The sequence below is a fragment of the Protopterus annectens genome, chromosome 1.part0 (genome assembly GCF_019279795.1).
Source record: "Protopterus annectens isolate FY-2018-M chromosome 1.part0, PAN1.0, whole genome shotgun sequence".
Lineage (NCBI taxonomy): Eukaryota > Metazoa > Chordata > Ceratodontiformes > Protopteridae > Protopterus > Protopterus annectens.
This window is the reverse complement of record NC_056725.1, coordinates 1,240,694,413-1,240,717,418: the sequence shown is the minus strand read 5'-3', so window position 1 is coordinate 1,240,717,418 and position 23,006 is coordinate 1,240,694,413. Positions and strand designations below refer to the sequence as shown.

The following is a 23,006-nucleotide window of genomic DNA, read 5'->3' as shown; positions in this document are numbered from 1 at the left end:
TCTCAAGAAAGGACATACCTCCCCAATTCTAGGCCTATGACTTATTCCTCAAAAAACAAACAAAAAATGCCAACTCATAACTTTAACAAGACTATAAAGTAAAGGATATTCCCAAATGGGGTACTTATCTCTTGCCTCTGGACATTCCAAAATAAAAAGTAATTCACATGACTACCTAGATAGAGCAGATCTGTGCACATCTCTCCCTTTAATACTGTATGTTATACAGATATACACAGCAAAGGAAGATGCTAGCCCCACTCAGTGGACATCCAAAGTTATAGAAGTCGGGCAGGATGGCCAGAGATATGCCTGGGTCATATTTCCTACATTATGAAAGATGCCACAGCAGTTCTGTTGAACATCTAGGGTTACGGTGAGTATGCGCTTTCTTTTATGCTCAAGAAAGGCTTAAGAATTGCCAGCTCTCCAACTAAATTCTTATTGCTTAATTAAGACTGCTGACACTTATCAGTACAGTGACTCTGTCCCTAAATGCAAAATATGTTAAAAATGGAAAGTTTCTGGAGGAATCAAATAACCACAAAAAACCTTTGCTGGTAATCTTCTCATAGTACATCACTTAAAACAGTACAACATCCATCAATTTTTAAAACCCGATTTACCCAATTTAGGGTCTCAGGGGCTGCCTTTCTAAGCAAGCAACAAGTGCAAGGCAGGAAACAGCTCAGGACAAGACACCCATCAATTACAGGACACACAGCAAAGGGCAGTCTTAAGCAATGCCAATTCAGCTACCCACTTGTTTTGGAAATGTAGGAGGAAACCAGAGCCTCGTGCAAAAACCCATGTGGGCAAGGCAGGAGATGGAAACTGTAGAGAAGGCACCACAGCTAAGAAATGACATGCAAAACCAAATGTCATGAGATAACAATTCCATCTAATTTGCTTCCAGTTTTTAAAATGCAAACACTGCACAAAAATGAATGCAGACAAAAGAAAACAAGGAAAGAAATACAAATAAATGCAAATGTCCATAACAGCACAAGCACAAAACAAAACAGAAACATTCACCAAGTACTGGATGGTCATAGGGTTATTTTACATGCTCAACTTGTGGATTATAGCAATTCCTATTAAATGGTAGTTATGTACTTACCATATCAATGGATACTTTCATCCAAATCCTTCCAACATAACTGATTGGTGGGGAGCTCAAGGCACTTGATGCATCTGAACCAGCAAATCTTATGCTCTAGCCTTGAGCTCTCTGAAATGTTTTCCTCCCATAATGCAGAAGTCACTAGTTAGCTTAGAGCAAGTGTGTTTACATACAGAAAAAGGAAAGTGGTTCTAAAAAAGAAGACTGGAGAAGAGATAAAAAATGATATTCCAGGTCCACTGGAATGACCATCTGGAAGTGGGATGGGGGTTGGATTACATATTAAATGGACATGGAAGAAAGGATCCAGCATTGTGATAAACACAAAGCTACCATGTCCTACTCACCCTTTCAATCTATTCCAACTGATGGGTCAGAATGCCAAGCTACTGAGGAACTTGGAAGGGATCATGGCAATCATGGCAGGAGACCCTTGAGAATAGTGGCTCCAAATGAAGCTTTAGATCTCGAAATTGCATCCAGTTTGTAATGCTTGACAAAGGTATGCAATGCAAATCAAGTTGCTACAGCACAGACTTCATCAAATGAGGAGTTCAAGAGAAACCTGCAGAAATGGTGACAGATGCAGGAGAATGAGCTTTTGATCAAACACGGCAAAGGCCAATTTTGCATAGAGAACAAACAAAATATTATCAGTAATTTATCTGGAAAGGAATACTTTGAAACTTTAGTCCCCAACCTGTCTGTAGCAAAGGAAAGAAAGAGTTGAATCTTCTTCATAAATGATTTAGTTCTGTGAAATGAAAATCTTAATTGTTTCTGAACATCAAGAATCATGGAGGAGATATTTCCTTCTTCTTGGAATGGGTTGGAAAAATTCTGGTAAATGGATAGGTTGGTTTAAGTTTGAGTGAGATGCCATTTTGGGAATAAAAGATGGATTTTTGTGCAGTGATTTCATATCCTTGTGAAAGACCAAATATGGTGGAGCACAGGATAAAGCTTATAACTCTAAAAATTTTCCAGCAGAAGTTATCACAACCAGAAAAAAAAAAAGTCTTCCAGGAAAGAAATCTGAGTGGGGCAAAATATGCTGACTAAAAAGGAGCTTTAGTTAGTGCTTCCAAAACAAAAAATTAAAGTCCAAAAGAGAAACAAGTTCTCTGACACAAAAATAGAAGAGAAATGCTCCCTTCAGAAAGGCTTTATACAACTATTGAGAACCTAAGGAGTGGGCATCTGTATCATTATGAAAAGGTTGATACAGCAGCTTACTACACTTTTATGGCAGAGAAACTGGAGCTTGGATCAAAATGCAGAGCAAGGAAAGACAGTATGTCTGGAACAGAGACACTAGAATGGTCTATTCCCTCAGAGGTTGCCCAAACAGAGAAATATTTTCATTTGCTGCATTAAATTGTTCATGTAGACTCCTTCTGAATGCAGAAATGATACAGGAAAAAAAAACTCCACTAGACAAGTTTTTGGCCATTAACTGAATTGGAGAAACCATGTGGTTAACTGCAAGCTGTTTAGTTCTGGATGAGGCAGAACAGAAGTATGAGAGAGAGGATCTTTCTTGGGATTCAAGAGCCATGTGTGCTCACTGATGCGAGACTTCAGCAGGGGAAAACACATTTGCCCAGGCCAGTACAGTCCAATGAGTACTAATGAGGCTTTGCATCTTGTTGCTTTCCGTAAAACCCTTGACATGAGTGGCAAGGAGAGGAGAGGAAAGGTATAAAGCAGCCCAGCTGGCTACTGCCCAAATAGGCCTTCTCTCAGTGACTGTCCCTTTGGGAGAATCAGAGCAAAGATGTTGCTGCATTTTTTTTATTGGTCAGAGAGGCAAAGAGGTTACAGCAAGACAGGCCGCAGATGTCAAAAATATCCCACTGAATTGAGAGACCACTCATTAGCCATCAAAATTGATCTGCTGAGCCTGTTGGCAAGGCATTTAGTCTTCCTGAAAATATGCATTGCTATCAGAAGGTGAAGTAAAGCAACTGCCGGCTGCCATACTCTCATAGCTTCTCAGCACAATGGATATTATCTGGTTCCTCCCTGCTTAATAATAAACCATATGACAGTCATGTTGTCAGTTTGGAATTAACTCATCCCTTAAATTGTCTTGCAGTCTTTGCAAGGAAAGGAGGACTGCTTTCATCTCCAGAATATTTACGTGATGGCTAGCCTCTTGTTGATGCCAAACAGCTTTAACCAGCCTCCAGTGAAAATGCCCCCCACCCCACCCTACAGAAGAGGCATCAATGATTACCACTGCTGTGGGCGGTGGCATAACAACAGCCTTAAAGACAGAATAAATGGGAAAGTCAGGCACCATTGTAAATGAGTTTTACCCATGGAGGAAGCTATCTCTTAACAACTAGGATAGCTGGTGAAGAAATGAAATGGAGAAAGTTTTATTAACTTCTTTAAGATTTGAATTCTCTCTGGAGGAATGGAAACTGCATCTTGCTGTGTCCAGGTAGCATCCCATGAACTGAATTGCTTCCGTTGTTTGAAGGTATGACTTTTTTGTAGTTTATAGAAATGCCAAAGGGCAGAGTTGCAGCAAAGTAATCTTTGGCTTTGAGCAAAGACCATTTATGCGGCAGCAAGGAGCCCAGTCATCAACCTATGAAACAAGCAAATCCTCTGAGTCACAGATGGGCAGTGACCATAACCATGCACTTGATGAAGACCCAAGAGAGCTCTAGTGAAACAGAAGAGCAGGGCTCTGAATTGACAGCAACTGGCACCAACATGGAAGCACAACTACCTCATGAATTTTCTGGCTGTCTTGACATTACGGTAAATATCCTGGAGATCTATAATGCACATCCAAACATTTTTCCTGTAGACAAGGCAGAATCACTTAAACCATGACCATTCTGAAAGTCTGTTGCACAAGCATTTAAGCTGCTAAGGTATAAAACTGACCTGAGGTCTTTGTTTTTCTTTGAAACTAAAAAGAGTCTCAAACAGTATTCTGACTCTCTACGATCTGCTGGAATCGCCTGTCTCTTTTTTTGTAAAGAAAGAATTTCTCTTTCATCCACTTTTTGCTGGTGAAGTAGAAAGTCTGGAAGCGAGCAACATGTTAAAAGGGGATTGATGGGAAAAGTGAAGATTCCTGTAACACAGCCATCCACATAGGTGAGCACAGGGATAAATAAACCATGACTGCTTCCAGACAGGAGCAGCCATGAAGCCCATCAAGGATGGTTAAGTAGCCTGTTGGGGAAAGGAACACTGTATCCATGGTTCTGCGGGACATGTTGACCTCTGGTTCTGCATCCAATAATGGGGACATGTCTGCCCCTTCAGATGTGGATTCATTGGGCTGAAATTGGGTTTTCTAAACCATTGAGATTTGGACACCTTTTGTTTCCTATTGTAAGATCTTTTAAAGGTCTCAGACTTGACTCCTATGGCAAATAACATCGTCCCATCATTCTCACACTTCTGCATCTTCTCGTCGACATAAGGACCAAACAGCTATGATCAGTCGTAAGTGAAGGATGCAGTTACCAACAAATTCAAAACAAGGCATAATGTCTCAGCATAGTGCCTGAATCTGCTGCATGAGCCGCTCCATCAGCTGCATTGTGCATGACCAACATGAAGAGGTTAGTGATGTCCAATATAGTGCCCTAAGTGTTTTTTAATTCATTCCTACAGTCTGGGGTGTACAGCTTCTTCTAAGAAGCAAAAGCTTGTTTTTCTAGATCCCTTGGAAAGCAGTTCATGTTAGTGGCATAGTTCAAGGTGCTATGGGTGAAGGTGCCTAAATCATACATCTGTTTTACCATCCTGCCCAAGGCCCTAGAATCCTTCATGAGTTGATGGACAGTGTCTGATTTTCTCTCTTTCTTTGTCAAAGCAGTCAGAATAAGAGAGTCAGACTACTGGACCAAACTGCCTTTCTTTGGCATGGGTTTAAGAATCTTTTCCAGTTTGTAGGGAATAGATTCTTATGAGCCTGGTTCTGCCATGCCCTCCTGCCAGCTAAGTTTATAAGCAGTTGGTAGGCAGTTACACCCAAGGAGTAGAGATTGCGGAGTAACAGGCCTCAAAAAGGACCTCTTCATTGTGAGAGGGTTGGTGTGTTGCCAAGATCCCATCTGTAACATTAATTCAAGGATCTTGCCAAATATAGTATCTTCTACAGTGGACTGCAGGCACCCTTCTTGATCATCCAAATCAATGTCCGATGTGAACGACTCAACAGGAAGTCAATGTGCCTCCTCACGCACACACACTTTCTCAGAATGTCAGAAGGAGACGAGTATGATTCCTCAAAGGATTCTGACTGCATCAGTGCAAATTTTTAGAAACCATTCCCTTGACTCTGACCCTTGGATGCATGAAGGGGCTGAAATAGAGAAGGGTGGCGGTCCTGGAATGGAGCAGACACCAAAGAATCTCATAACTCTGTTCTTTGAGGAGCAGCTACACTCCTCCCCATAACTTTAAAAAGCCGATCGTACATCTGCTGCACACATGGAGCCTCCACAGACAGTAAGGGCCACTCAACCCAAGGAAGAAGTGGGAGGTACCGATAAAGACAACACCAAGATTAATAGAATGGATGGCTTCACGGAGAGGGATCAGCACCGATACCTCAAAGGTCAAAGACTCAGATACTAAAAAGGGAGCCAATATCAAACACCTCCGAGGACAGTGTCAAAAACTCTGTTGAAGCGCTGGGTCCCATGACCCACTCAAATCTGAAGGAGTCTGTGTCAAATGTGTCAGACTTGAAATACCCAGGGCTGAGGTCAACGAACCAGTAAGCCCCAAGGGAACAGGCTCTGGATGAAGTGCTGACACCAGGGTTGCTAGTGTTGAAGCATGGACCAGTGAAGGAGCAAATATTAAGGGCCAGACAGATCCACACTCAGAATAGAGGGAAAAGAAGGACACTCATATAAACTTGGGTCTTCAAGAAGGCTCTTACACTGTACCCCTAATCAATGTTTGAAGTATTCCTGAAGTATCTGAAGGAGCATAATGATGATGTATATGGAGGCCGAGAAAGGAAGCAAGAAAGTTCCTTCTCATAAGTCGTCCTACTAATCATTTGTTTAGGTGACCTACTGGGAACTACTATCACCTTTGTAGGTTTGGTCAGCATCAGAGAGGGTGCCTAGTCACCTCTGCGTCCGATGAAGTGGCTGCTTTAACAACTTGTCTCTTTCTTGGTTCATCTCCCTTCTCCTTCTACTTAACTTAGACCCTATCATTATCTCTCTCTCTCTCTCTTTTTTCTAAGTTTGTCTGCCTCAGGATGAAAATTAGCTTGTTCCTTCAGTCAGTTAAGGCAAGGTAAATGAAGGCCTAACAAATAGAGCAATCTGCTGACAAATGTTCCACCACCAGGCACATAACACACAACTCATGTGTGTTTTGGAGGGAATCGTATGATCACACATTTTCTGAAGCTCTTCTCCTTTGTCCACTGCCAAGAAGAAAGTATTGACATGTAAGTAAGCTTACTATAACCGCAGATGTTCAAATTATCACTGCTGCAGTAGTCTTAGCTATATCGGCTATATTCTGCATAGGATATAACAGCCAGCCAGCTTCCAAAGCTTTAGGGGCACCTTCCATGCTGCCAGTCAGTCATCTCGAGATGACCTAACTAAATAGACAGGTTTTGGCACCAAGACCTCCAGAGCTTTCATGCCAACAGAGAAAGGGTGGCTGAGTGATGAAAGGACAATGGTAAGAACATCAAAAAATTAGCATTTACACCTGGACATAAACAACACACCAAAAAACATTGGAAATGGAGGGAAGGAATGGCTACTACAGCAGTGATCATTTGAACATCTACTGTTATGGTAAGGTTACTTACACGACTGTATTATGTTCATCAAATTGCTCACTGCTGCAGTAGTCTTAGCTATATGGGTACATTACCCTAGCTTACTACATGTGGAAGGCGGAAGAAGAAGAGTCCAGCAGTCCTTGGAGAATGGTCTTAGCAAAGCCTGATCTAGACCTAGAGAAGGAATCAAGGTTATAGTGCTTTGTAATTTAAAGCATGTGCAAAGCACCAAGTTGCTGCTTCTAGAATTATTCTAGAATCCAACCCTTTCCAGAAAGTCATAAATGAAGTTAAGGCTCTGGCAGAATGGGCCTTAACCCTGACTGGAAAAGTTTTGTTGTGGCGAGTATAACAAAAGGCAATACCCTTAGACAATCATTTGGAAATGATCTGCTTTGACTTAGGCTTCCCCTTCTTACCTTCACAAGAAAGGAACAATTGATCTGAAGATCTGAAAGATTTAGTTACGTCGAGAAAGTTCCCAAGTTGTCTGTGGACATCCAAGGAATGGAGTATCATTACTTCCCCATTTTTTGGTTCAGGAAAGAAAACGGGGAGATGGATAATTTTCTTAAAGTAAAATCGGATACCACCTGAGGCACAAAGGAAGGATTAGTTCTCAAAGAAACCCTGCCCCTGTGTAAAATGAGATAAGGTTGACTCACCATAAGAACTTGCAACTCATATAACCTTCACGTAGAGGTCAGAGCAATCAGTAAAACAGTTTTCCATGTTAAGAACCTCATGTCAGCTAGATTAGCTGGCTCAAATGGAGCAAGTATGATCTTATCCAACACAAAATAAAAATTCCAAAGAGAGATCACTGGTTTTCTTAGAGGCCTTTTATGCAAAACCCCACTCAAGAACATTTTTATATGGGAATGCATTGAAAGAGGAGGATCCATGGGCAGAAATGATGAAATCTCCAATAAATAAACCTTGGTGGAGGAGTCAGAAGGATAGTAGGATATTAACTCACACAAATATTGTAAAACCAGAACATCTGGCCCTGAAAGGGCACTTGTTATGTTGCAGGCAGCAATGAGAAAACATTTTTCACTTGCTAATGTATGATTTTCTAGTAGCAGGGTTTCTTGCCTCCATTAGTACCTACTGCACATCCTTAGTAAACAGGTCCCTAAAGGGATTAAAGACCCTATCATCCAGGCAGTCAACTGAAGTTGACTGGGTTGGGGTGTATCAAACACCCTTGATCTTGTGTGCGAGTAGATCCACTCTGTGAAGAGGCTTGTGGCAAATGCCCCTGGCCATTTCCAAAAGAAGGTAAAACCACTGCTGCCTGGGATGGAAGGGAGTCATGATGACCTTTAGGATTCCTTCTGAATCTTTGGAAGTACCCTGAATATCAGTGGAAAGGGTGGAAAAGCATTCAGGGACATTCCTGTACAAGGAAAAGAAAAATGCATCTGTCTTCCAGACCTTCTTACATGGAGTCTGGGAGCAGAATCTTGCAAGCTGATTGTTCACAAAGAGAATAAAAAATAGGTCTACTTCAGGAACTCCCCACAGATGGAGCAAATTGTGGAACATCCGCTGATCTCGTTTCCATTCATGAGGGTCTTCCCTTGTCCTGCTCAGCTTGTCTGCCATACAAATTTACTCTGATGTAATGCAGGATGCCTGTAGAGTGAAACAGTGTTGTGAAGCTATATCCCAAGGTAAAATGGCTAGTTTGCAAAGTGAGTACGATCTGGTTCTCCCTTGCTTGATGATGTACCACACGACTGTGGTATTGTTTGTAACAACTTGAAGAGGTCCCGGGGATCAAGAATGATTCGGAGTTGAGTGCCTTAATCAGAGCAAGCATCTCTTTTATATCTACATGCTTGTGTATATCCTTGGTGCTCCACACACCTTGCATTTTTATCCCTCCTGAAACTGCTCCCCAAAGTCCAAGGTGTCTGCTGTGACTGACTGTTTTGGAAAAGGGAAGAAGGGGAGAACTGGATTTAAGGATATTTGCTGTCTCCACCAAATGATTTCCCTTCTGACAAAACCCAGCAATGGGATTTGAAAGGACAAAGGATGTTGGTGCTAGGATGAAAGAGACTTCAGATACCACTGTCTTGCTCTTATGTGCAGTCTTGCCAGGGGTGTCATGAGAATAATAGATGTCATGAGGCCCAAAGTCCTTTGGCATTCCCTCACAGAGACCAAAGTCTGAGTGGAAACCTCAGAAATAGATCTAGATATAGATCCATTTCTTCCTATGGAAGAAAATCTCTCTGACCTGAAGCAGACACACCAGGAACACAATCCTGTGTGAAGGAGTCAAAAAAGACTTTTGAATGTTCTCTTGGAATCTCAACATGTGTAAGACATCTCTCACTGAAGTAACACATTCCTGACACTTTGAAAAAGACTCTGTAAAAATAATCAAGTCATCTAAATATGAAAAAATGTTGATACCACGCAACCCGCAATGAGCTCTAACTGAAGCTAGACAGTTTGTGAACGCTCCTGGTGCAGTGGCTAGTCCAAAGGCTAAGGCACATGACATATAATGTGATCCAGACAAAAGCAACATCTGAAGTCTGGATGAACAGGGATATGAGGACAAGCATCTTTAAATCTAGTGTTACCCGGAAACTTGAATGAGGAAGAAGAGGGAACAAGTTGTGAGGTGACAGCATTTTGAATTTGGGCATTATCAAAGCAGATTTAGGAAAGAAAGATCCAGAACTGATCCCCAAACATTTTCCTTCTTTGGCTCTAAAACATCCTTCACTAAAACCTTTTTCCCACCTGGGAAGAAGGAACTGGTTTTATCACTCCCTCAGACAGCATGTGATGGACAGGTAGAAATATGAAAGTCTGATCTAATGGATGAGGGATTACCCCATGAAAAGGATGAATTTCCTCCCTCTGCCAACTGTAACCTTAATGAATGATCATCAGAACTAATTTATCTGAAACTATCTGCCACCAAAGAGAAAAGTGGAGATTCAGACGTTCTGGAAGGGAAAAGGGGTTGCCAAGGTGGAAGGGGTGGTGACAATGTCCCTTAAATAGCTATAATGACTTCTTTAACGGTCCTTGATTTTGGGTTTTTTTTTTTTCCAAAATTCTGTTTTGGAACCCCCCTGCCATTTCTTATTACATGTCTGTTTACCTGCATTTTGTTGAGACTGTTACAATCTTATCCATCCTAAACCCCTTTTTCCCATTTTACACATGGGGTCAGGGTGTCATTTAAACAGTGAAAATCATCTCTAGCCAAGATTTACAACATCAGGTGGCTAGCCCTGCCACGGTTAGTTCATCCGTAGCACTCACTCAAGCACACACTCGTACCTGTGGCCAATTCAGTGTGTCCAATCCAACTACTGTATGTCTTTGGAATGTGGGAGAAAACCAGAGCACCCGAAGGAAACCCACACAACCGCAGGGAGGACATGCAGACTCCACAAAGAAGGCACCCCAGCTGAGAATTGAACCGGAGAACCTTTTGCTGTGAGGCGACAACACTAACCATTGCACCACTGCGGCCACCCTACTTTGCTGAGACTGTTTATTTTGGGGGGGGTTGCCAAAACTGTATGAAGAGTTAGAGAATCCCTTAGAAAATTTGGAAAAAGAGGGTTGAAAAATCTTGAGTCTCCCTGAATCAACTTACACCTTTCCTCACACACTTTGATCACCCCTGCAGCAGAGGAGCCTGAAACTAAATCTCTATCCAAAGAAGAATTTAAAATCTCATTTTTAACATCTGAAAGGTTCTTGGAGCACAGCCAGACAAACCTCCTCAAAATGTCATAGCACTGGAAGAAGTGTTAACTGAATCATCCACAATAGAAGTAATGAAATTATTAAAAGCAGATTTTTCATCACATGAAGATACTGCAGACAAAACATTCATCATAATTTAACAATTAGTCAGAACAAAACTTAACATATGAGCCTGACGATTCAAAATTCTGAAAATCAAAGTTGCAGAAGAATACACTTTCCCCCATACTTATCAATTATCTTTCCATCCTTTTCAGAAAGAGTTGAATTGGCATTAACTACATGTTTAGCAGCACCAGGATTAACTAAAGCTACAACTGCTGGGTCAGGTTTGGGAAAATGTATAAAAATGTAAACAACTGAGGAAGGTTGTACAAACCATATGCCTTTTTAGGAGCAGCTGGCTATCAGGAAAATTACAGGCACGTTAACACACACATCCTCCAAAGCTGACTGAAATGGAGGAACAGGTGAGGGTTCTAGAAATTCCTTCTGTAGCATCTCATAGTATTTTCTGAGGGAATGAGAAATGCCAGTGTTCTCTCACACAAAGAACACTGGCACATTCTGGAAATAGTCTCAGAGAAAGAGACCCCCCACACACACACACACACAGTAAGAATCAGAAACTGGGCTTTCCTTGGAGTTTGAATCAGGAATCTTAGAAGACATTTCCTCATCTTCCTTTTCAGATTCAGGAACTTGAATCCCTTCAGGAAGAGAGATATCCATCTTTCTTTTACCAGAAACTAGTTTATAAGAAGATTCAATAGCATTAACCTTTAACCTGACCAAGCAAATTATTACTGTCCAAAGACATTTGAGGAGGAGTACATGCATGTTTATTTTTCTGATTCTTTTTGACTGGAGAATGAGCCCAATAGTGTTGTTAATGACAGCAGCAGCTTCCCTCAAGATTGGCACAACATTCTGACAAAATAGGGAAGCATTCCCTGTTCCTTCTTCCACGATCAACAAGACTGGCTCTCCTTTGCCCACTGAAGGGATCCCAACCACCGCAGAGAACATGGCTGTAGGTGCTGCACCAGTGGGATAAGTGGTAATAGACAAGTGGTTAGAGGTACAACTAATGGCCACAACAGAGTCATCTACCAGCAGCGGAGGCAAATTGCTAGCCTGCTGTGGCGACAAAAGCTGTTTGCTTAACTTTTTCTTTTTGTGGCTGGAAGAAGGACCAGCACTGGAATCAACAAATTACTCAAAGGTCATGCCGAAAATCGTGCCTCTTTCACTGGGAAAATAAGAATCAAAAGCCAGTAAAAATTTAAAGTCTGAAAAAGTTTTAAGTTTAAAAAAAGTAACTTTTTTGACAGAAATATTTGGTAAAAAGTACTTTAAAACACTTTGCCAGCCCCAAAAAGTAAAATAAACACAAACTCCTAGATTTAAAATAACTTTTCTGAACAGGAAAAATGTTATAAAACAAAATTATTTATTTTAAATGGAAGGTTTTTTTTCCCCAAAATGAATTTATCTGCCCAGCAAAGCAAGAGCACAAGCAGACTATCAATCCTTGAGAAAGCCTCAGAAGGGCGTACTCTTCAGCAGCATGAAATCTCGAAATGGCTTGGCACCCAAATCGGTCTTTGTAGTCAGCAAACCTCAAGCAGACTGACTGGATGCATGGAAGCTGCCAGGCTGTTATATCCTTGGCAGGATATAACCCATACTGCAGCAGTGATCAATATGATGAATTTCGAGGACCTGAAAGCATGAAGCACAACACACGCATAACAATACAAACAACATCCAGATTAAAAAAAAGCCAAAGAAGTGGAACTGAAAACTGCTTCCATTCTCTCCCCCCTCTAAAGATAGTACAATACATACACATCACAGTCTGATAAACTTAGCAGTTAAGGCACAGTAGTACTGGTAGACGTGGGTTTGAAACTTGGTAGGGTCACAACTGGGCAGCAACAGTATTTCATATATATATATATATATATATATATATATATATATATATATATACACACACACATATATATATATATATATATATATATATATATATATATATATATAGATATATATATATAGATATATATATATACATGTATTTTTTTTTTTAACAACTAACCACTAAGCTAAAGGCTTATAAGGGGTGTTGGCAGGCCTGAAGCCCATGCAACATGAACAAGCAATCAAAAATCAAAATAGGCTAAACTACAGTAATAAGCATATAACTGAATAAAACCCCATCAAGAAAATAAATTAAAAATAAAGCGAATGCAGTATTTTAGGGAGCACTTTTTAATAAACTTTAGTTTAGTGCTTTTGTCATATAATACAAGGACTTCATCAGAACTAATATTAATGCAATGTTAATCTAAAGAGAAATGGATTTTATTAATAGATTTCATCAGAAAAACTGCATATAAAATTAACTGTTTTTTTACAATACAAAACAAAATAAGTACATTGTGACTGTGACAAACCAAAATTCTGCCAGCCTATCTAGCTGGAATTTTGTAAATAATTATGTCACTTGAAAATATTAATACGATTTTTATAGAAATGTAACACTGGCAGTCCAGCTACCTGGAATTTTGTAAATAATCATAGGTCATTTGTGAATAGTACTATGATTCATATGCTTGTCTTACAAATATAAAATAACTATGTTATGTGTGTACTAAACTGCTAGTGCAGAAGTGTGTGCAAAGTACAGAGCTAAAATGTGACCACAGTGTACCCTACTGAAAAAGGACAGAAATGTATATAAACTATATGCCTGTGCAAGTGTATGTGTTAACGGTAGAAGCTGGAACATACAGGAGTTAACTTGCAAAACCTCAAGAAAGTAAGTGGAAATTGTTTTACAATTCTGTTATCTCTGTTTCAGTTCAGAGCAGACACAATGTCTAGAGTTAGAGGGTTTCCTACTGTCTTGAAAGAAATTACTAGGTTTCAAATGTAAAAGTGTTAACTGTTTTACAACTTCCAGTTCTAGACAAACTTCTGAGAGACATGTACTTCTCCCATAGAGATGTTAAAAATGATGTTAGTTTCTGTTAGCCTGGGAACTGAAGGCAGGTGACAAGCAATGACGTCATCCTGGCTAACCTAGCATTAATGTGCATTGTTAAATTAAGAACTATCTCAAATAGTGAGTCTGGGCATTTTGTATTTGTCTTTGGGCCTAGAAACATCCCACTCACCAGCACTTCTGCCTGAGTCTTGCTAATAGTAAGTAACTAGGGAAAAATGATTTCTTTCAGATATAGATAGGAATATTGTGAAGATTAGTTTAGATGTTTTCTGTATTTATTTCAGACGGTCATGCAATGTTGTTTTAAAATATTTCCTGTGATTCTGAACTCTGTAGTTACTGTGTTTGACTACTGTCTTGGTCTTCTATTGTTTATTATTAAATATATTTAAACCTTTTAATTGTGGCTGGTTTGTTTAGAGATATTTAAGCTCTTAGCATACTTGCATATGTATTTAGTGACACTGTACAGGTCACTCCTACATACCCTTGAAAGTCTTGTTACTATTATCCAAATGTAAAGGCCTTAATAGTAGCTGATAATGAGCTGGTTGGTGGCATTCATTGATAACTACCTTTTAGTCTGGGCAGAAGGGGCATAGCTAGTAAACCTGTGCCAGTCTTTCCCAGGAGTGTGTGTGTGTGTGTGTGTGTGTGTGTGTGTGTGTGTGTGTGTGTGTGTGTGTGTGTGTGTGTGTGTGTCTGTGTGTAAATCAAATCTCAAACTGTGTATGTCAGCTACTTGGGCAGGGACAAGAAGCACTGGTTGGACAGAAAGGGTGCTGGAGGCTTTGGCTTGACCGCTCGGCTGAGATCTTAACCCTATAGCTGTGCCAGTGAGGAATCTTATTGGGGATCTGGAGAGAGAGAGGGAGGGAGAAACCAGCCCCAGACTGACTGTGATCTCTGTGTGCTCTTAAGAGAAATTATACTTTGGGAGGATGACAAGTACACACACAGCAATGTGCAAGTCCCTCACTGGTGTTAGTGGCGAGGATTGAGGCTCCTTGATTACTGGGCCAGTGCGGGGGCGTCACTGTGTATATATTACTCTTTGGATCATTATATATTTTGTTCACTTATTTACTTATTTCAAGTAAATAACGTATAACAGAGTAAGCGATTCATTCATTAATTTATCAAGTGATCTGAAAGGAGTTCGGCGACTGGTTATTAGATAATGCACTGTGGAACTATCTTGTATTTAAGATCTATGTTGTGTATGTTAACTTTAGTTCTGATGAAGTACTTGTATTGTAGGATGAAAAGCACTAAAGTTTATCAAAATTATTTTCTACAATATTGTGGTCACCTGGATTATTTTTAATTTATGTTCTAGACATGCTGTTTTATTCAGTTATATGGTTATTATTTTCCAGCATTTTTTACTATCAGTGTTTTTTTTTTTTTTTTTTTTTTTTTTTTACTAAAGTAATAATATTCAAGACTGGAACATTAGTTTTGCCAGCTCGGATCCCATAAGCGGTCCACAGACCTCCATCAGTCAGATCAGACAGATGGGATGAAAAGAATACAGATGACAGTGAAGGGGCTTAACAAAAGAAATCTCAGTCCCACCTGCCCTAATCACAGAATACAGCTGACTACACAGAAGTAGGCAAATCACATATGCCTTACGTTTCGAGCCTTGTTCTGGGAACAACTGTCAGCCTCTCACTTGATGATTTAAGGGGATGAACAGGGAAACAGGAAAGTACAGTTGTGTACACTTACCATAAATGTAGATGTTCGAGTGTATTCACTGTTGCAGTCATCACACTTGGATTGATTCCCAAAGCTGAGGAAGGGTGGAGGCAGTCAAGGAGTATTAGGGCTGGCTAGCAGGCTTTGTAAGACTGCTGTGGCAAATCCAGCTCTGGATTTAGAAAAGATAGGTAAGTGGTAATGCTTGGTGAAGGTGTGTACAGAACTCCAGGTTGCAGCTTCCAGGATGTCCCTGGTAGGGACCCCTGAGAAATGCCATAGAGGTTGAGGTAGCCCTAGTGGAATGAGTTCTGTTCCCCTGTGGGGTAGGTTTTCCATGGTGTTTGTAGCAGAAATGGATGCAGTGTGCTATCTATTTGGAAATGGTTTGCTTTGAAATGCCCTTGCCCTCTGCCCCTGTAGCAAAGTTGACTAGCAGCTGGTCAGATTTTCTGAAAAGATTAGCCCCGTCAAGGTAGAACCTGCGTTGTCTGTGGAAGTCCAAGAAGTGCAGGATCCTTTCCCCTTTATTCTGTGGCTTAGGAAAAAAGGTTGGTAAACGGATGGATTGGTTTAAAGCCACACTGGATACCACTTTGGGCATAAATGATAGGTTAGTCCTGAGGGAAACCCTGTCCGCATGGAAGATAATGAAGGGTTCCACAGCCATAAGAGCCTGTAACTCAGACACTCTTCTTGCTGAAGTGATGGCTAGAAGTAAGGCTGTTTTCTAAGAGAAGAATTTTAACTCTGCTGTAGTAGCAGGCTCAAAAGGGGGGAAGAGTTAGCTTCTCTAGTACAAAATTAAGGTCCCAGGCAGGAGTGGGAGCTCTCCCTGGGGGTCTTAAATTGTTAGCTCCTCTCAAGAACTGTTTGATCAGAGGGTGAGAGAAGAGGGGTGGCTCAGTATTGTAATGAGCTGAGATGGCAGAGGCATGAATCTTAATTGATGAAAAGGATAGTCCTTTGTGGAGCAGCTCTGCAAGATAATCTAGGATTTGAGGTAAGGTGAGCACGGCTGTGTCCTTTCCTTGAGACTGACTCCAAGAACAGTGTCTTTTCCACTTTTCTGAATAGGACTTCCTAGTACTAGGCCTCCTGGCCTCCAGGATGACATCCAGCACCTGTTTGCTGAGGGCTGCTGGTGATGTATTCAGGGAATAAGCCAGGCTGCCAGGTTCAGGGTTTGCAGCTGAGGATGCAAAATCTGTCCCTCCTGCTGGAACAGCAGGGAGGGGGTCTGATGTAGGTGCAAGGGTGACACTGCTGTCAGACTGCGTAAGAGTGGGTACCAGTGCTGGCGTGGCCAGTCTGGTGCAATAAGGATTGTCCTTGGCCTGTCTTGTTTGATCTTGAGTATTACTTTTGCAAGGAGGGGCAGAGGGGGAAAGGCATAGATTGAGAGGTTTTCCCATGTAAAGGATAAAGCATCCACTTTCCCTGCTTGGCTGTGGGGAGTTCTGGTGCAGAATCTGCTCAGTTGATGGTTTTGGGGGGAAGCGAAGAGGTCCACTTCTGGTGTCCCCCACCTGTGGATTAGAAGTTTGAATGAGTTGGGTTCCATTTTCCACTCATGTGGGTCCATTGATTTTATGCTTAATTAGTCTGCCAGTGAATTTTGTTTGCCTGACAAGAATTGAGCTTGCAGGTGCATTTGATTCCTCAAAGCTGTGTTCCACAGAGCCATGGCTAACCTGCAGAGTGGGTAGGACTAAGTTCTCCCCTGCTTGTTTATGTACCACATAACTGTGGTGTTGTCTTGTCCTGGAAGGATAAGGTATTTGAAGGCTATCAGTGCATTCTGTACAACTAACATTTCTTTTTGATTGATATGCAGGTGAATTTGTCCTGGGCTCCATTTGCCTGCCATGCGAGCCCCCCATGCATAGTCTGATGTGTCTGTTGTCAGGGTTTGGGAGGTGGGGGGTTGAGTGAAAGGGAGTCCCTTGTTGTGGTTGCAAGCCTCTGCCCACCAAAGGAACTGTGTCCTTAGGCAAGGAATGATAGGAATCACTGTTTCCAGGTCCTGAGAATGTTGACACCAGAGATCTTTTAAGTACCATTGAAGTTTCCTCATATGCAGTCTCGCATATGGAATTAGGAGAATGCATGAGGCCAACAACCATAGGGCTTGCAGTATTCTTCTAGCAGATGGCTGGGTTTGGGTGGCCAGTAGTTTGAAGTAATTTGTCAAACTGCTTTTCTGGAGTGAGAAATGCCATATGGGAAGTTGTGTTCAAGCTTGCTCCCAGGAATACAATCTTTGAGCTGGGTACCAGATGTGATTTCTTTTCACTGATGGTATACCCCAGAGAAGTTAGGAGTCTCTTTACAAACGTCAGGTGCTAAAGTAGGAATTCCTGACTGTCCGCCTGAATCAGGCAATCACCCAAGTATGGGTAAATTTGAATATTTCTTTGCCTGCAGTACGCAATGGCTGGAGCCAGGCACTTTGGCTTATCTACTGCGCCCAGGGTATTCACAAAGGGAAGTGCAGAGAACTGATAGTGCATAGAGCCTGTCCTGAAACGTTGGTATTTCCTGCAAGATTCCCTTATGGGAATGTGCAGATAAGCTTCTTTTAAGTCTGGGTGACCAGCCAGGAGGCTTTGGCTAGCATAGGAAGCAGCTGCTGGAGTGTAAGCATTTTGAATTTTGGTACCACTAGGAAAGTGTTGAGAATTGACAGATCCAGAATAGGGCACCAGGAGTTCTCTTTTCTGGGCACCAGGAACAGTCTGGAGTAGAAATCCTGTCCCCTTTGCTCTGTTGGAACAGGTTGAATAGCCCTGATACTGAGAAAAGAAAGTACTTGCTTTTGGGCCTCTGCCCACTGGTTTGGAGGAAGGTCTGGCAATCCACTTGGGGGTGGCAGTAAGTAGAAGTAGAATCTGTATCCCTGGGATACAATGTTTAAGACCCATTGGTCTTGGGTAATATACTCCCAGTTTTTTGCATGTAGGGCAAGCTTTCCTCCTAGGGGTGCAAGTACTTGAGCATGGCTGGGAAGGATGAATGACACTCCATTGTTTAGATCAGTGCATATCCTGAGACTGTAGCCTTTGCGGTCTGTTGCCCCTGGGTTTGGACTGAGAAGGTCTAGGAGGGACTGGAATGGACCAGTTTTTTGAAGGCCAATGCCTACTGAATCTAGGTGGCTGTACCTGTAAAAAATCTTTAACAGTTTGCATAGCTTTTTCCTCTATCTTTTTAAGAACTTATTCTGCTTTTGTGTCAAACATTCTTGGTTTAATGGAACATCTAGCAATTTTGCTTTGACATGGTCTGGCAAGATTTGTTCCTTCAGCCAAGCATGCCTTCTCAGAACAGAGCCAGTGACAGCAGCCCTGCAAGATGCTTCTAAGGCATCAAAACCGCACTGCAACGTATGTTTACCAACTTGGTTTGCACAATGCATTAACTCTCGTAAATCTTTATTTTCTGCACAATCAGGAATCGACAACATTTTTGTTTAATTAGTTCCATAATATGCTGCTGGTACTTGTGAAACTGGCAATTTAAAGCCCTGATGGCAAGAGATGCGGAGGTATATACCTTCTTATCCCGTCTGTCTAAAGCCCTAGAATCCCTGTCTGAAGGGGTAGGGTTTTTGGCTGTAGTAGCTTTAATACCTTTAGGTCCCTGAGAAATGGTCTCTGGATCCGCAGTAGTATTTTTAAAGAGAAATTTGTGAGAGTCAGGTACTCTGTAGTACCTGTCAGACTTTCCAGGAGCTGGTGGTAAAGTATCAGGGGTAAGACTGGACTCCATGAAGACATCTACAATATCCAGGACAGGGGGTATAGCTAGAGGCCTGTGCTGAGGCAAGTTTAAAAATTCCCTGAGTCTCTTTTTGGACTGTGGGTTGTCCTGGCATTCCCAGCGGAAATGCTCTCTTAGGGTATGCAAGGTTTCACTGAAAGAAAAGTCCTCTGGGGGGAGGCAGAGGGAATGGGATTCTCTGCATCTGAATCCTCATAGGTAAATAAGGGTATATCCTGGTAATCAGAGGGGTCAGAGTCATCGGACTCATTGTCTGTAGAATCAGAAAGAAAATCAATTCTTTGTCTTTTAGAGGGGAAAGGCTGGCTTCCCCTAAATTAAAGTAATAAGGTCTTCAGCCATTCTAAGCATTTGTTTCGGTGGCATGGGAGCTTGAGAATGCGCTTTGGTCATCTGTTTCCTAGGCATAGTGCGAACTCTGGGCCTGAGAAATTTGTTAGTTTTATACAGAAATGAAGTAGTCTGTTTAATACGAACATCAGAAGGTCTGAATACACCCTCAAAAGCCGGTGCCTGCACAGCGACTCCGGACCCATCCAAGGTAGAGACATCCACAGGATCCATAGTCGAAGAAGCATTTTGCGGCATACCAGACTCCAAAAGGGTCTCAGAAGAGGCCTGCAAATCTGTAGAACCGTATATCAGGGGCTGCAAAAGCACCTCACTGAGTACTGGCAAACTGGCATCTAGCGTAACGGCAGCATCGTCAGCAGTTTTGGACCTATGCGGTCTGTCTCTGTCTTTAGCCTTACGTTTTTTCGGAAGATTGGTAGTCGGATGGCTTATCAAAGCCATTTCAGAATACAGAGAACGAGAGCGAAACAATTTGGTGACAAAGACAGCCCGACGATGAATAGTTTGGGTGTTGAACAAGGCACAAAACAGACAGCGAGGGACGTCGTGGTCTGGGCCTAAACAGGTGACGCAGTAAGAATGAAAATCTCTGTGAGGTATTTGCTTTCCACAGCCAAGACAATTGTTAACCTTTTCTGAAATCGGTTAGAGCAAGAAAAAAGGATCCCCAACGGGGTACTTAGCTTTAGAAGACTTCAGGTTTGAAACTCGAAAAACGAACATTTCAGGTAGCGACCGACTGGCACTTGTGAACTGCTTCTGCTTCGGGCTCCCGCACAGCAAGAAAAGCTGATGTAATGGCATCGGCTGCATGTTTTATACCCCTGACGTCATGGAAGAGGCAACAGCATCCGACGCAGAAATCCCAAGACTCTGGTATTCGGGCCGACTGAGGGCTACCTGCAGGCAGATAACCCAAGTGTGATGACTGCAACAGTGAAACACGAAGAACATCTGCTAGCTCTTACTCAGAGGAGATCTGAGACTGAGCAATGCACATCAGCTAAATAATAAGATATTAAATACATATCTAGTTGCAACAGAGAATGACACAAATCCTGCAGTTTCAAGGTAATGTGAAAAAAATGTAGAAAAACCAGGGCAAAGTTCTAGACAAATAAAACCTTTTATCCAACAATCCCAGGTAAAGAATACAGCAGTACCCCAACCATAGCTACAACCTAACTCAGCAAAAAGGAGGAGATGTTTGATCTGATGATACTCCTCACAATGAAGAAAGATGGTAATATGACACCTGGACCTTCAGCATCGGTACATTATCCAAAACTACTTTCAGATCTTTACCGCCAGCATATACTCTGACTATCCTAAAAGAAGGTAAACCGATTCAAGATATTCTGTAAGTTCTCCGGTTCTCATATTTGTGGGATTGTTTGATTTGTGAAGGTACAAGAGATATACTGAGTCTCTGATTGCTTGCATGCTATAGCATAGGACTCCTCTGATAAGCCTATAAGACAAAAAGAGACATTGCTTCTAGTCTTTCTTGTACTTTAGGATTTTAAGCATATTATTATCTTTGTTAGGAACCTCTGGTGCCCTTCCGACTGATATGTATGGTGAGGTACATCGCAAAGGGTACATTTTATTCTATAACTGCTCTGCTCAGTGCTTAAAAAGAGGACAATAACCTCTTTAGATCTCAATGACAGTCGCTTGCTAATCAAATGTTTCACACAGAAGGATTGCCTGACAAATGTTGCTACATGGTGGTCAAAGGAGAGGGAATTATCAACCCAAGTTCCCAGGTCTCCAACTACATTTTCATTTTGAAGTTATGTATTGTCAATTCTATAACCTGGGAAGACAGTTTGCCTGCAAATGCAATAATGTTGCATTTTTTGGCATTTAATTTAAGCCCATTTTCAATACACTGAGCAATTTTAAGTGTAAATTCCTGCTGGGGGGCAATCTGACAAATGCTCCCAGTTTACAGTCATCCGCAAACTTGGTTAACCATAGGTCTTGAATTTTAGTCTGCAACTCACAGAAGCAAATAATAAAAAAAAGCAATCCCATCTCTAAGTATTGTGGGACACCACTAGTCACTTTAATGTTCTCCGATGCTGCCCCTGCTAGCCGCACCATGAGGGTTCTGTCTTTTAACAGATTTCCTATTAACCTTGTCACATAGGGATCTATTTGTAATGCATTTAGTTTATTAATTTTGCCAACACGGGGATGGTGTCAAATACATTGGGCAGATTGAGGTAAGCTGCAGGTACAGTGTGGCTGCTGTCAACAGTTTGAGGTACCTTCTCAAAAAGTTAACTAGGTTCATTACACAGGACCTAGATTTTTAATGCTGATGTGAATCAAAACTGTTGTAATGTGTTCTATTGTCTTACAAACAAGAATTTCCAGGCTGACAGGCCTTTAGGTTCTGGGGTCAGTAGTAGGTCAACTTTATGGAGGGGCATCACCAGTGCTATGTTCCCTACGTCAGGGACTGAATCTATAGCCATGCTTAGGCTTAACAGCTTATGGAGAGGTTTTGTCAGGATGTGGCTGGAACTGTATCAAACAGACAGGTAAGTTATCTGGTCCCAAGTATGAAGTGTTCTCCTTGGACAGCACTTTCAGTACATATTGCTTAGTGATGCTGTGGAGTTTAGAACTACAGGAACTGGCTTTGGACAGTAGTCTTGAGTGAAACTTGCATTAAATGTATTTGTCATGATTTTGACAATGTTCACCACATCTGAGTAGGTTTTACCATTTGGTATAAATGATGCACATTGTCAAGTGTTGTTTCTTTGTTTTCTAACATAAAAAAGGACTTCTAACTAACTGTCTTTTGCTTCAAATGTCAACTCATCCTTCCTGTCTGCTTTGTTTTGTGCATAAAGAAACAAAGAGATGCTTAGCAGCCATGCTTGGGAAGGGAACTAGCTAAGGTACATTTTGATAAAAAATAACATTACAGGAATCACATTATCATAATTATTATGGGACAGACACCAATTCAATCTGGTCAAGTAAAAGGATTACTTGAACATCCAATGAGCTGACAGATATTCATCAGAATGACTTAAATGTACCACATCTGTTACAAAAAAATTTACACACAACAACATTAACAGACTTGTAACTGCTGTATTGGTCCATACCTGTACACAGAGGTCCAATGGAGTAATACCATTTCTATCAGGTTGATATTTTGCCCCTCGTGAAAGTAGTATTTGTGCTGTGTCTCTTTGCCCATGGCTGTAAAAAAGTGAATACAATCTCAGAAACAAAAACTACAGCATATCATAAATTTATTTCCTAACCCCATAAATAACAAACAAGTTCTCACCATATCAATTTATATAGAAAAGAAAAAATCTTCACTTGTGACACAGAGGGATATAGCCCTAATTATAGCCCAGGTGACCCACATTCAAGTTGCTGCCTGAGTGCTTGACAAAGTAGCCAGGGAAGATGGTGTGTCTATCTTGGGGGGTTATGGGTACAAA

General features: G+C 41.4%; 1 protein-coding gene across 1 annotated transcript in view; it reads right to left on the bottom strand.

Moving 5' to 3' along the window:
* HACE1 (HECT domain and ankyrin repeat containing E3 ubiquitin protein ligase 1) overlaps positions 1–23,006 on the bottom strand; it is a gene marked incomplete in the record, with an annotated part of 1,502,717 nt that overhangs the window by 873,468 nt on the left and 606,243 nt on the right. The window contains 1 exon segment of the mRNA XM_044065909.1: positions 22,659–22,755. Coding sequence (XP_043921844.1) covers positions 22,659–22,755 — 97 coding nt within the window.